The sequence below is a fragment of the Argopecten irradians genome, chromosome 7 (genome assembly GCF_041381155.1).
Source record: "Argopecten irradians isolate NY chromosome 7, Ai_NY, whole genome shotgun sequence".
Classification (NCBI taxonomy): domain Eukaryota; kingdom Metazoa; phylum Mollusca; class Bivalvia; order Pectinida; family Pectinidae; genus Argopecten; species Argopecten irradians.
This window is the reverse complement of record NC_091140.1, coordinates 43,509,452-43,522,738: the sequence shown is the minus strand read 5'-3', so window position 1 is coordinate 43,522,738 and position 13,287 is coordinate 43,509,452. Positions and strand designations below refer to the sequence as shown.

At 34.7% G+C, this 13,287-nt stretch overlaps 1 protein-coding gene across 1 annotated transcript in view; it reads left to right on the top strand.

The window, feature by feature from the left end:
- Positions 1-12,895, top strand: part of LOC138328532 (fatty acid hydroxylase domain-containing protein 2-like) — a 15,359-nt gene extending 2,464 nt beyond the window's left edge. The window contains exons 2-7 of the mRNA XM_069275376.1: positions 1,050-1,251; positions 8,034-8,137; positions 9,184-9,305; positions 10,292-10,497; positions 11,036-11,308; positions 11,808-12,895. Of these exons, the coding sequence (XP_069131477.1) occupies positions 1,064-1,251; positions 8,034-8,137; positions 9,184-9,305; positions 10,292-10,497; positions 11,036-11,308; positions 11,808-11,967 (1,053 nt within the window). The 5' untranslated portion in view covers positions 1,050-1,063 and the 3' untranslated portion in view covers positions 11,968-12,895. The remainder of the gene's footprint in view (positions 1-1,049; positions 1,252-8,033; positions 8,138-9,183; positions 9,306-10,291; positions 10,498-11,035; positions 11,309-11,807) is intronic.
- The last annotated feature ends 392 nt before the right edge of the window (positions 12,896-13,287 follow it).

Below are 13,287 nucleotides of genomic sequence, written 5' to 3'. Positions count from 1 at the left end.
TGCCAGATAACTGGCATGGTTGGCACAGGCCTTGAAAAGTCCTTAAATTTATATGTTGACCTTGAATCTCCTTAAATAAAGAGCTTGGCCTTGAATGTTCCTTGGAAAATTCAGGTGTTCTGAAATGACGTTTCGATTCCTCGTTCAAAATCTGTATTATAGCATAAAATGAACATAACATTTGATCAAACTTAATGTAAGTGAATCAGTCTGAAATCCAGATGTTTAATTCTGGACTCTTGACCGCGTTCTCGTTCTAATTTAGAGACATCCCTGAACTTCATTTTATGAATTCTACATTCATAAACATCAATGCATGGTAGTGGTGATGATTGTAAATGATCAATTCAGCAATTGTTCAAGAAGTTATAGGTGACAGAGCATTTGATTTTCGTATTGATTGAATCTAAGTTTGATTTCAATGGGGCCTTGAAAATGACAAAAAAAGGCCTTACACAGTCTTTTTTGTTGGTTTTTTTTCGAATTTCTGTATGAAACATCAATGGTAAATAAGCTGATAATTTTTGGGACTCTACAAAAATAATCAAACTCATTTTATCACATAACTGAGCTGTTCAGCCATGTCCTACAACTATGTCATAAATATTGGGAGACAAACATGTAATAATTAAATTAATTGTTAAATAATTTGATATGCCTCTCGCCTAAAGGTACGTGGCATATCAAATTATTGAACTCATTTAATAAATTTCATATTACTTAGCCACTCATGTAAGATCCTCTATTTATATTTATATTTTAGAAATTAAAAATCATTTCCGGTTTAAGTACCTATAATATTAAGACTATTACCACAACATCATCAATCAAATAGGAAGCCCTAAGGCTCAGCTTTACTTTAGCTTGTAAATCTATTGGCTCATATACACCGTCAGCCTATTAGTAAATATCTCAAATACAAAATTTCTGTAAAGAATAGAAATGGTTGCATTTTGTTGGTTAATAAATGGATCATTATTAATTTCAAATATTTGCTTTTTTTCTTTGTTTATATATATATAAGCTGAATTTTGTCATTTTGGTTTCAGAGGACAATATAATCATGTTGGCCAATGCTAAGGATCCAGCATTGGGGCCTACCCAAAGCGAGGATGTCCATAATCAGGGTCTGTCACGTAAAGACAGGATCAAGGCAAAAGGAGTAACGCTGATGGATTCCATCAAAAAGGGCCTGTTTGTAGTTGGGAGTGCTTTGATAGTTTTCTCTGCATTTAGAAATTCTGTTACATGGTGAGTCATTTTTTGTTTTTTGAAAATTCATCACATATGATATAGATCTATTTGAAAAACAAAACATTGGAATTGGTTATGGGTTTGAAATCACTATGATGATCCTCCATTTCAAATGGCTTATGTAATTTTGATGCAATTATATATGCCTTAATAACATGGGTCATTCTGAAAATGGGCAAGAATTTTTTTCTCAAAAAATATTTTGGCCACCCTTCACGTAACCAGGATACTGTATAGGGCTTTTAATTCACTGGGTTTCTTATAAAGTACATATTCCGCATATCAATTACTAAAATTTGTGAATCTTTACAATACTATTGTTTTTAGATAAGTTGATAATTTTCTGAATATTTTGCTAATGTTTAGAATTTGCATATATTAATGAAAATTCTGTACTAATACTAGGTCACAGTGATCTATATCAGGGTTTGTGCCATCTTCGATATTCCAGGGGTTACTATCACTGTCCTAATATCCACTCCTGAAATATATTTCATAGCAAAATTGAAGGCTTTGTGTGTGACAATGGATGAGACAAGTAGTCTGGTCTTTTGATGTACATCAAGTAATGGTACAGTGTAAAGCTTTGAAGTTGAGTGTCTATCATCAAAAGAAGTCTCTGCTGGGCTGTGATTGCTGCTGATTGGTCATTTTTTTTCCCGCTGAAACGCCTTCAGTTTTTCTATGACATATACCAGGGATGAATGTAACAGCAGTGATAGTAACCACAGGAGTATTAAGGATGGGTTTACACTGGCTGTTCCAGAAATGGTTGATATTGAATTTGAAAAGTGTATAACTAAATAAGATTGTTTTTACAACATCATTACACAATTTTATCAAGTAATACAGGGGTTTTGAGATCCCAAAATGACGTTGGTAAAGAACTGTTTACCATCAATTAGTCCCACCTTCCGGTGATTATGACGTCATCATTTGATGTGATTTTTGTTACGTCATCATCACCGGAAGGTGGGACTAATCAACGGTATACTTTACACATGTCGTTTTGGGATCTCGAAACCGCCGTATTGACGGCATTGATATCCTGACCACGGTAAAGGAACAGAACACTTCTTAGATGTTGAGGATTATTGTTATTTCTTGATAATATGATTTCTGCAAAGGAAAGACCTCAGGCTCCGATTTCTCGAAACAAAATTAAGTCCAAAACTGACTTAAGTTTAAAGTTTTCATATAAGTTACATAACAACTAAACGAGAAAAACTTAAGTTTTGACTTAAAGATGCTCCACCGCTGACAAATGGTATGGAATGAAGTACTGACTGTGCAATTGTACCAAAAGCAAAACAAATTATTTTATATGACACATATATACACAATTAAACATCAGTTCTTGTTCAAATGATGAGAATTGTTCAATGCTCTGTCTGTGGTCGAGCATCTTTAAATAAATGTTAATGATAGAAGTAGGGTATACAGATATTTTAGATTCTTACATTAAGTTTTCATAGAACGACCTCTAGCCAAAGACATCATGTTAAAGTTAAGTAAAACACCTTCTGGATGATTCAGTTACATAAACTGTAGTGATCTTCCACAGTATTGATATGTTATTGAAATGTTAAGATTTTTCAAACCTGCTTAGCAAAGTTTCTGGGGATTGGTATCCCTCTCTTAAGTTAGTATTCATTCTGTCTTTCTGTGCTTTCATTTGTTCTACTGTCCACAGTTTAGCTTATACATGTATTGACAAATTATCATGAAACATTGTCAAGATGTTCTTTTTGAAGTCATTATTCTGTTGCCTGAGCCATCCTCATATTTCATTATTGGTTGCTTTTGCTACTAGACAAGGCTTTGATTTCTTGAAACAAAATTACAGACTTAAGTCAAAACTTAAAGATGCTCTACCGCTGACAAATGGTATTTTTTCACTATAAAAAACAGAAGTAGACGATTTAGTATTTTTCTTCAGTTACAAAAGTTACTTATTTACACCATTACCACATTTGAAAAGTTTGAGCTTCTAATTTTACTTCAAGTTAAAAACATGAAATATAATTAATTGCATCCCGAAAAAATTCTGTGACACTATATCCTATATGGAATGAAGTACTGATTGCCCATGCACTAAAGGCGAAATAAATTACTCTATATTATTTTTTGTGTTAATTAGACATACATATACACGATTAAACACCAGTTATTGTTCAAATGATGAATATCATCTATGCTCTGACGACGGTGGAGCATCTTTAAGTCTGCACTTTTGTTTACTGAAACTATTTGAAACAAGATGAGTGTTGGTTTTTTTCTTTATACTTTATTTTTCAATTTTATTGGAAGTGGAAGAAAACAAAATGTTTCACACAAGAAAATGAAATGTGTACATGATTCACCACAAATTTAATTTTCTTTTAAATATAATGTCATTTTATGCTAGTTTATGTCAAAAAATCTAATGAAATATTATTTGAAAAAGCCAAGTGTTTATAATTAAATTGCTTAAATTATAGTACAATTTAACAAAACAATTTATATGTTTTGTTTTTAAGAAATTAAACAAAACTGATAAATTTATGTATTTTGCATATAAGAAATTTAGATGAGAAAACCTGCAATTTTTAGGTCACCTGAGACGAAGTCTCAAGTGACCTATTCTAATCGCCTTTTGTCCGTCAGTCGTCGTTTTATTTGTCGTCCGTCGTGCGTCGTGCGTCGTCCGTTCTGTCCGGTCGTCCGTCGTATGTCAGTAAACAATTTACATTTTCAACTTCTTCTCCAAAACTGCTGAAGCAATTTCAATGAAATTTTGCACAAACCTTCTAAGGCATAAGGCCAATCAAAATTGTGAATTATATGGTCCCCACCCCCCAGGGAGCTATGGGAGGGGCTAAAAGGGGTAAAATTGACTAAAATTTCAAAAATCTTCTTCTCCACTCACAGATGTGATGGAATTAAAAACTCTTCATAGATAGAAAGGTCCTAAGGTCCTTTACAAAAATTGTGAATTATATGACCCTGGGATCTCAGGTTTCCCCCTGGGGAGGGGGTTAAGTTTACTATAGTTTATATAGGGAAAACACATTTTTGAGTATTATTTGATCATTTGTAATAGGAAATGAGTCAAATATTGTCAGAATTATCCGTATGAGATGGCCATTGAATCCTATTAACCAATTTTCCATAACTGACCCCCAGTGGCCTTAGGGGCGGGGTCAAAAGGGGTCAAATAGGCTATAACTTCAAAAATCTTCTTCTGAAATCCTGGAAATGGTAGAATCACATACTCTTCGTAGATGGAAAGGTCTTGAGGTCCTTTACGAAAATTGTGAATTATATGACCCTGGGGTCTCAGGTTTCCCCCTGGGGAGGGGGTTAAGTTTACTATAGTTTATATAGGGAAAACACATTTTTGAGTATTATTTGATCATTTGTAATAGGAAATGAGTCAAATATTGTCAGAATTATCCGTATGAGATGGCCATTGAATCCTATTAACCAATTTTCCATAACTGACCCCCAGTGGCCTTAGGGGCGGGGTCAAAAGGGGTCAAATAGGCTATAACTTCAAAAATCTTCTTCTGAAATCCTGGAAATGGTAGAATCACATACTCTTCGTAGATGGAAAGGTCTTGAGGTCCTTTACAAAAATTGTGAATTATATGACCCTGGGGTCTCAGGTTTCCCCCTGGGGAGGGGGTTAAGTTTACTATAGTTTATATAGGGAAAACACATTTTTGAGTATTATTTGATCATTTGTAATAGGAAATGAGTCAAATATTGTCAGAATTATCCGTATGAGATGGCCATTGAATCCTATTAACCAATTTTCCATAACTGACCCCCAGGGGCCTTAGGGGTGGGGTCAAAAGGGGTCAAATAGGCTATAACTACAAAAATCTTCTTCTGAAATCCTGGAAATGGTAGAATCACATACTCATAGATGGAAAGGTCTTGAGGTCCTTTACAAAAATTGTGAATTATATGACCCTGGGGTCTCACGTTTCCCCCTGGGGAGGGGGTCAAGTTTACTAGGGAAAACACATTTATGAGCATTTTTTGCTCAATTTTCATAGGAAATGAGTCGAACTTGTTTAGAATTATTAGCCTGAGATAACATTTTAATATCATATCTATATTGGTCCTGGTCAACCCCCTCGGGCAGAGGGGCGGGGCCAAAAGGGGCAAATAGGCTAAAACTTTAAAAATTTTCTTCTTAAATACTGGAAATGGTAGAACCAAATACTCTTCTTAGATGGACAGGTCTTAAGGTGTTTTATGAAAATTGTGAATTATATGACCCATCACGTTTCCCCCCTGGGGAGGGGGTCAAGTTTACTATAGTTTATATAGGGAAAACACATTTATGAGCATTTTTTGCTCAATTTTCATAGGAAATGAGTCGAACTTGTTTAGAATTATTAGCCTGAGATAACATTTTAATATCATATCTATATTGGTCCTGGTCAACCCCCTCGGGCAGAGGGGCGGGGCCAAAAGGGGCAAATAGGCTAAAACTTTAAAAATTTTCTTCTTAAATACTGGAAATGGTAGAACCAAATACTCTTCTTAGATGGACAGGTCTTAAGGTGTTTTATGAAAATTGTGAATTATATGACCCATCACGTTTTCCCCCTGGGGAGGGGGTCAAGTTTACTATAGTTTATATAGGGAAAACACATTTATGAGCATTTTTTGCTCAATTTTCATAGGAAATGAGTCAAACTTGTTTAGAATTATTAGCCTGAGATAACATTTTAATATCATATCTATATTGGTCCTGGTCAACCCCCTCGGGGCAGAGGGGCGGGGCCAAAAGGGGCAAATAGGCTAAAACTTTAAAAATCTTCTTCTTAAATACTGGAAATGGTAGAATCAAATACTCGTCATAAAAAAGGCAGGTCTTAAGGTGTTTTATGAAAATTGTGATTTATATGACCCTTGGGTCTCAGGTTTCCCCCTGGGGAGGGGGGTAAGTTTACTGTAGTTTATAAAGGGAAAAGACATTTTTGAGCATTATTTAGTCATTATAATAGGAAATTAGTCAATTGTAGTCAGAATTATCCCTATGTGATGACCATTGAATCTTATTACCAAATTTTCTATGACTGATCCCAAGGGGCCTTAGGGGCGGGGCCAAAACGGGTCAAATAGGCTAAAACTTCAAAAATCTTCTTCTGAAATTCTCGAACTGGTAGAATCAAATACTCTGCATAGATTGAAAGGTCTTAAAGTCCTTTACAAAAATTGTGAATTTCATGGCCCTGGGGTCCCATGTTTCCCTCTGGGGAGGGGGTCAAGTTTACTTTAGTTTATATAGAAAAACACATTTATGAACATTATTTGCCTATTTTTCTTAGGAAATTAGTCAAACTGGGTTAGAATTATTAGTCTGAGATAGCATTTTAACATCATATCCATATTGGTCCTGGCCGACCCCCAGGGGCCAGAGGGGTGGGGCCAAAAGGGGTCAAAATGGATAACATTTCAAAAATCTTTCTTCTGATTTCACAGATTTGATGGAACCAAATAATCTTCATAGATTAAAAAGTCAAATTTATAAAATCACTGACTGACTTCAAGGGCCTGATGGGCAAATATATAGCGTTTATATGCATGTCTTTGTTTCATTCTGTATCTGAACACAGGTGACCGTTAAGGCCCATGGGCCTCTTGTTTATTTACTTATGTAGTCGTCGGATAACGTAAATTATCTGTATGAAGAAGCCGAAGCCATGTATTGTTTTAGAAAACGACTATGTCATATAATGACCGGCATCGACTGATCATCGTGTACTTAGACCATATAATTTGATTCTTGACGTAACCGGAAGCGATCGGCCGTATGTAAACTGTAGGTTAGTGCAGACGAGAACATCCCCAAGAACATTCACGCAACTAACTAACTAAACTACGTTTATAAGCGGTAACAAAGTCAAGATTGTTGTAATCCATTCCTTTTAAACGTATGATTCTCTCTTTTGTGGTAACATTTACATTAACAATTAATATCGGTCGGTTTTAACGAACACTAGCCATACATGCGGTACATTAGTTTAAAAACGACTTCCGATCGATTAAATTCGGATCGTAATGATCGGTATTCGGTTCACTTCTCCAAACCGAACCCTCTCTAAACCGACCGAAATTATATGAACAGATCATGATCGGTTTCGGGAGGTTCCACTGTAGTAGAATCAAATAATTATAGATGGAAAGGTCTTCAGGTGTTTTATAAAAAACTGTGAATTATATGACCTTGGGGTCTTACGTTACCCCCTGGGGAGGGGTCAAGTTTACTTTAGTTTATAAGGAAAAACATATTTGTGAACATTATTTGCCCAATTTTCGTAGGAAATTAGTCAAACTTGATTAGAATTATTAGCCTAAGATATAGCATTTTAACATCCATATCCGTCCTCGATGACCCCCTGGGGGACCAGAGGGGCAGGACCAAACAGGGTCAAATTGATTAAAATTTAAAAAAATACCTCTAAGTTCACAGGTTTGATGGAAGCAAATACTCTTCATAGTCTAAAAAGGTCAAATTTATAAATCACTGACCAACTTCAAGGCCCAGCATATAGTGTTTATATGTCTTTAATTTGTTTTATTATTTGTTTCATTATATATTCTAACTCAGGTGACCGTTAAGGCCCATGGGCCTCTTGTTAATGACTTACTTCTGTAAAAAAGCTGGTCTGCAAAGCTTTAAAAATTACTGCTGAGTGACTTGTCTTCATATCTTGTGTAATGTGTGAATGTTGAAAATGTAGACCGACTATGAATAACCACTGTTTTGTTTTTAACAGGCACCTCCACAATGTGTGGGGAGCTTCGGGACATTTCTGGCAGGGTATCTGGAACTCCATCTATGACCTCTTTGGGGATGACAATATATGGCTGGGAACGCTAGGTAACATTTATAGTCAATAATGCCCTTCACATCCTTGATACATCAAGGGGTTTCTATCATTGTAGTCATATCCACCCCTCGACTATTTCATACTGGAAGCATGCATATGTAGTTCAGGAGAAAAAATGGCAATACAGTTATAGGCTTGCAAAGATTTCCTTTAAAGATTACAGAGAGCAACGCCAAACTTCAAAGCCACACAGTCAACCAGAGTGTAACGTTTTTGATTTTTTAGATGTTCATCAGTGGACCAAACTATGGATAACTGCTCATCTGTTGGCGCACACAGAGCCTTCAGATTTGCTATGACATACATGTAGGGGTGGATATATAACAACAGTGATATTAACGCCATGAATATTGACATGTGCAGATCAGTGCTTTTGATAAACAAAAACATTATAATTTTAAATACATAATTACTTAAATTTCTCTTTTTAAGATTCTTTAGTGGTTCAACACTCAGCAAATTTATAAGTCTGACCCTTCATGTTAAGATTAATAGAATCTTTCAACCCCTTTGGGGTGAGACAGGAGAATCTCAACCCGAGGGGTAAGATTCTTAAGTTGTCAAACACGAGGCTGTGCCGAGTGAATCTTATCCCGTGAGTTGAGATCTCTTGTCTCACCCAAAACTTTTTCTCTTACCCTGTGCACCACTTTGTGTCTGTAATAAAGTGTCACTTATGCAAGCGCGGATGATGTGACCTCAATGAATCGCCATTTTCGCCATCTTTGTGACGTAATTTCATGGTTGTCGTGACGTTATAGTACTATAACCGCGACGTAATGATGGTGTTGTCATGACGTCATACCATTGTTGAGCATGTGCAAAGATCTTGTGTAGCTTGTCTTGAAAAACTGTAGATATCCCTGTCTGGGGTAAGATAATTCCCTGTCTCACCCTCGATGGGATAAAATATACTATTGGTAATTCTATTGGAATATGGTAGCCATGGATAAAAATTATTGCATGAGAAATATCTGACTGCATTTTTTAACACTTTAGGCATAACATTCATTAACATTTTTCTTATATTTTTCAGGGACTACCATATTTACGTTCGTGGTGTTCTGGGCTGGGAACATCTTGCTGCTGATACTGGACACAACCGGCTGGCCAGCTTTTCTCCTTAAGTACAAGATACAGGAGGACCAAAATGTCCCTGTTAGTATATTTACATCAAAATCATAATTCAGTTATAAGAGAATGCATGGTCAGTGCATGTCTTCAAATTTAAGTTGGCAAGATGATGAGTCACTTTTTATTCATTTTTTTATCAAGAGTAAAAAACAAAGCATATATTTCATGTTTTTAAGACACTGACCATATACAGATGCTTTTTGTTTTGCATCATTCGTAAAAACAGCTTCAATGTAAAAGCTTTTTTCTCTGTTGTAGATTTATTTCAATAATGTCAATTACAGGATTAATATGTGTGTCAAGTTATAAAACAATTACATTGTTATTTCTCAATTATTACATTGTATTATTTCTCAATTACATTATATTATTTCTCAATTAATTACAGTACATTCTTCACAATTAATTACATTATTTCTCAATTAATTACATTACATTATTTCACAATTAATTACATTATTTCTCACTTAATTACATTACATTATTTCTCAATTAATTACATTACATTATTGCTCAATTAATTACGTTACATTATTTCTCAATTAATTACATAATACTATTTCTCAATTAATTAATTACAATATTTATAGTTTTGAATTACATTATTTGTTTTTCTGAATTATTTAAAATATTCAATTTTCTAAATTATTTCAATTACTTATGTTTCTGAATTAATAATAATATTTATGTTTCTGGATTAATCATATTATTTATGTTTCTGAATTAGTTACATTATTTTTGTTTCTAAATTAATAACATTATTTATGTTTCTGAATTAATTACATTATTTATGTTTCTGAATTAAATGCATTATTCATGTTTCTGAATTAAATATATTATTTATGTTTCTGAATTAGTTACATTATTTATGTTCCAAATTTAATATATTTTTCTGAATTAATAACATTATTTATTACTGTAAACTAATCGTAGTATCAATGTTTCTGAATTAATTATACTATTGATAATGTATCTCAATGAATGTTTTATGCTTACAACCAATACTATAGGTTGATAGGAAGAAGCTTCTGAAAGCTGTGAACCAGGTACTGTTCAACCAGATCATAGTCGGGATACCATTCTCCTACACTTTCACACATCTCATGATTTGGCGGGGGTGTCAGTTCCACGGAGGTCTGCCGTCCTTTACCTGGGTTATTTTTGAGCTCATTATCTTCTCTCTGGTAGAGGAAGTGGGCTTCTACTACACTCACAGGTAAGAATTGAATCCCTACAGCTACTGGCCCCGACTTCTCGAAACAAACTGAAGTAATAAAATTTCACATTATTAGTTACATAAGGAGAAAAACTTTTGACTTAAGTCTGCACTTTTGTTTCAAGAAATTGGAGCCTGGTGTACAATAATTTTTTTGAAAATTTTGGCTGCTGATAAGTGTAATACACTCAAGTCTTCAGCTTCTGTGTTACGAGTTCTTACATAACCTTTGTAAGGCAGTTTACCAGGTACTGATTGTAGGTTAACAGTTTTCTCTTGGAAACCTGTACCTACTAAACCTGACAAGCCTATAATTGACAACGGCTGTAGTATTAGGACATAGCTGTAAAACGAAAATAAACCAAACAGACTTATTTGTTGCCATATTGACAAATAAATAATAGTTTACCAGACTTACAGTCATAGTGTAATTAAATGAATGGAAAAGTTATGAATAAAAGTTGCAACAGAGCCCTTTTGGTTACTTATAATAACTTACCTGCAGATGTAAAAATATCATATTTATTTCTTCCTTCAGGCTCTTCCATCACCCAAAGCTGTACCGCTTCATCCACAAGCGTCACCATGAGTGGACTGCCCCTATCGGTATCATCGCCCTGTATGCCCACCCTGTGGAGCACTGTTTAAGTAACCTCGCCCCGATCGCCCTCGGCCCTGTCATTACTGGCTCCCATGTGGCGACTGCCTGGATGTGGTTTGCCCTCGCCCTCTGGTCTACCACTGTGTCTCACAGCGGCTACCACTTCCCAGGACTACCCTCACCGGAGGCCCACGACTTTCACCACTTAAAGTAAGCAAGAGTATATTTTAGGGATGTGAAATGGGGGTTGGTGGGGGTAATTTCTAACTTATTACTTTCCACAACTTTCACCACTTAAACTAAGTCTTAATACTAAAACTTCTAAGATTAAATGTTAAAAGTTTCCTTAAGAGAAAAGGTAAGGGGGTTGTTGTCAAGTCTATTCATATGTACTATCACTTCACCGAACTACCCTCACCAGAGAATTGATTCAGAATATGATGATGAGTGTTGTATCAACGGTAAGTTATTATTTTTTTGCGACTCTACAAAATTATTGATCTCGTCTTACATTACCATGCTAAAAATTAAAAGCCGTTTTGGAAAGGTAGTGGCCCTTCATTGGGAGATAGGTTATCTCTTTCCATGCTTAACCAAAAACTTTTTTTTACTTTACATATTCTCCGATGTAGTACCTACTGTGTATGCTTTCTGTGTAAAAAGAATATATTTATTAGTCGATATATCTCTTATTGTTTGTTTTAACTAGATTCACACAGAACTATGGCGTCTTGGGAGTCCTTGATCGTCTTCATGGTACCGACAACCAGTTCCGTGAGCACATCGCATACAAACGTCACATCCTGTCTCTGAGCGCAGTGCCCATGTCACAGCAGTTCCCTAACCCTGCCAACGTCAAGGGGAAATAACTCTACGGAACTCATCACAATATTTATAGCTTAAGTTGTCTGTAGACCCCAAAGCTTATGGCATGTGACTATTGTCGGTCTGCTCTCCGTCCTTCATCATTGTTTCTTTTATTTGCTTCTTGTCATGAAATACTAAACAAATTTTAACCAATTTTGATCAAAAACACCCTTTCGAAGGGAAGATATATATTTTTGCATAGAAATGACTGTGTTTTTAAGATCTGAATGGTTGGTGTTAAATGAATAAATTCCATAACAACTAAGAGCTGCTAGTTGAACGGGGCCTTGAGATACATGTATCAATGTATCACTAGTCATGAAGAATTGATCTGATTATAATCTTATTAATTCAGAAACTCCAATATATACATTTGATAAGTGATGCATATTTAGCCAAATTTGGGATTTTTTCTTCAATATAGCCACACAGGGACTGGAAAAGAAATAAGTTTATATAATTGTTAATGAATGTCTCTCATAAATTCCTATTTTCTTGAGTAGGTGAACAAACTCTGACCTAATTTAGTCAAAAGCATTTGATATCAAAGGGGAACAAATAGGGGGAAAAAATCAGATTCACCCCTGAAATTTCATAATGGACTGGTCTAATCTTTGATTTAGAAGAGTCTAAATGTGTCTTCAGGGGTGAACAAGTTAATGCCTATCATTATGCATTAAAGGATGGAGCTGAGCATTGCAGGCTTATTTTGGATTTATGGATCTGGTTTTTACGTGATATTAATTGATACATACATTATTTTATATCTATAATATTTTTATTGCATAAGTATTGGCGAATATGTCTAAATTTTATTGTGTATCTGTTAAAGATGCTCCATCGCCGACAGAGCATAAACAATACTTATCATTTGAACAATAATTGGTGTTTAATCGTGTATATTTATGTCTTAATTAACAGAAAAAATAACATCAGATGATTTGTTTTGCTTTTGGTACATGCACAATCAGTACATTATTCCATATAGGACATAGTGCCATGGAATTTTTTTCGGGTGGTAATTAATTATTTTTAATATTTTCATTTTAAAGTAAAATTAGAAGGTCAAACTTTTCAATGGGTGTAATGGTGTAAAGTAAGTAACTTTTGTCAGCGATGGAGCATCTTTGAATAAATAAAGCCGTGTAGTACTACATTCCCTAGAAAGAATAATTAAGTATATAGTGTTATACAAAATGTTGCCTAATATCTTTCTTGTGTTGCAAACATGATAAAGTGAGCATTAAAAAAGGTACTTTACATTTATTTTGTAAGTCTATATTTAGACTTCAGGTGATTTTTGAGTCTTTCAATTTAATTTA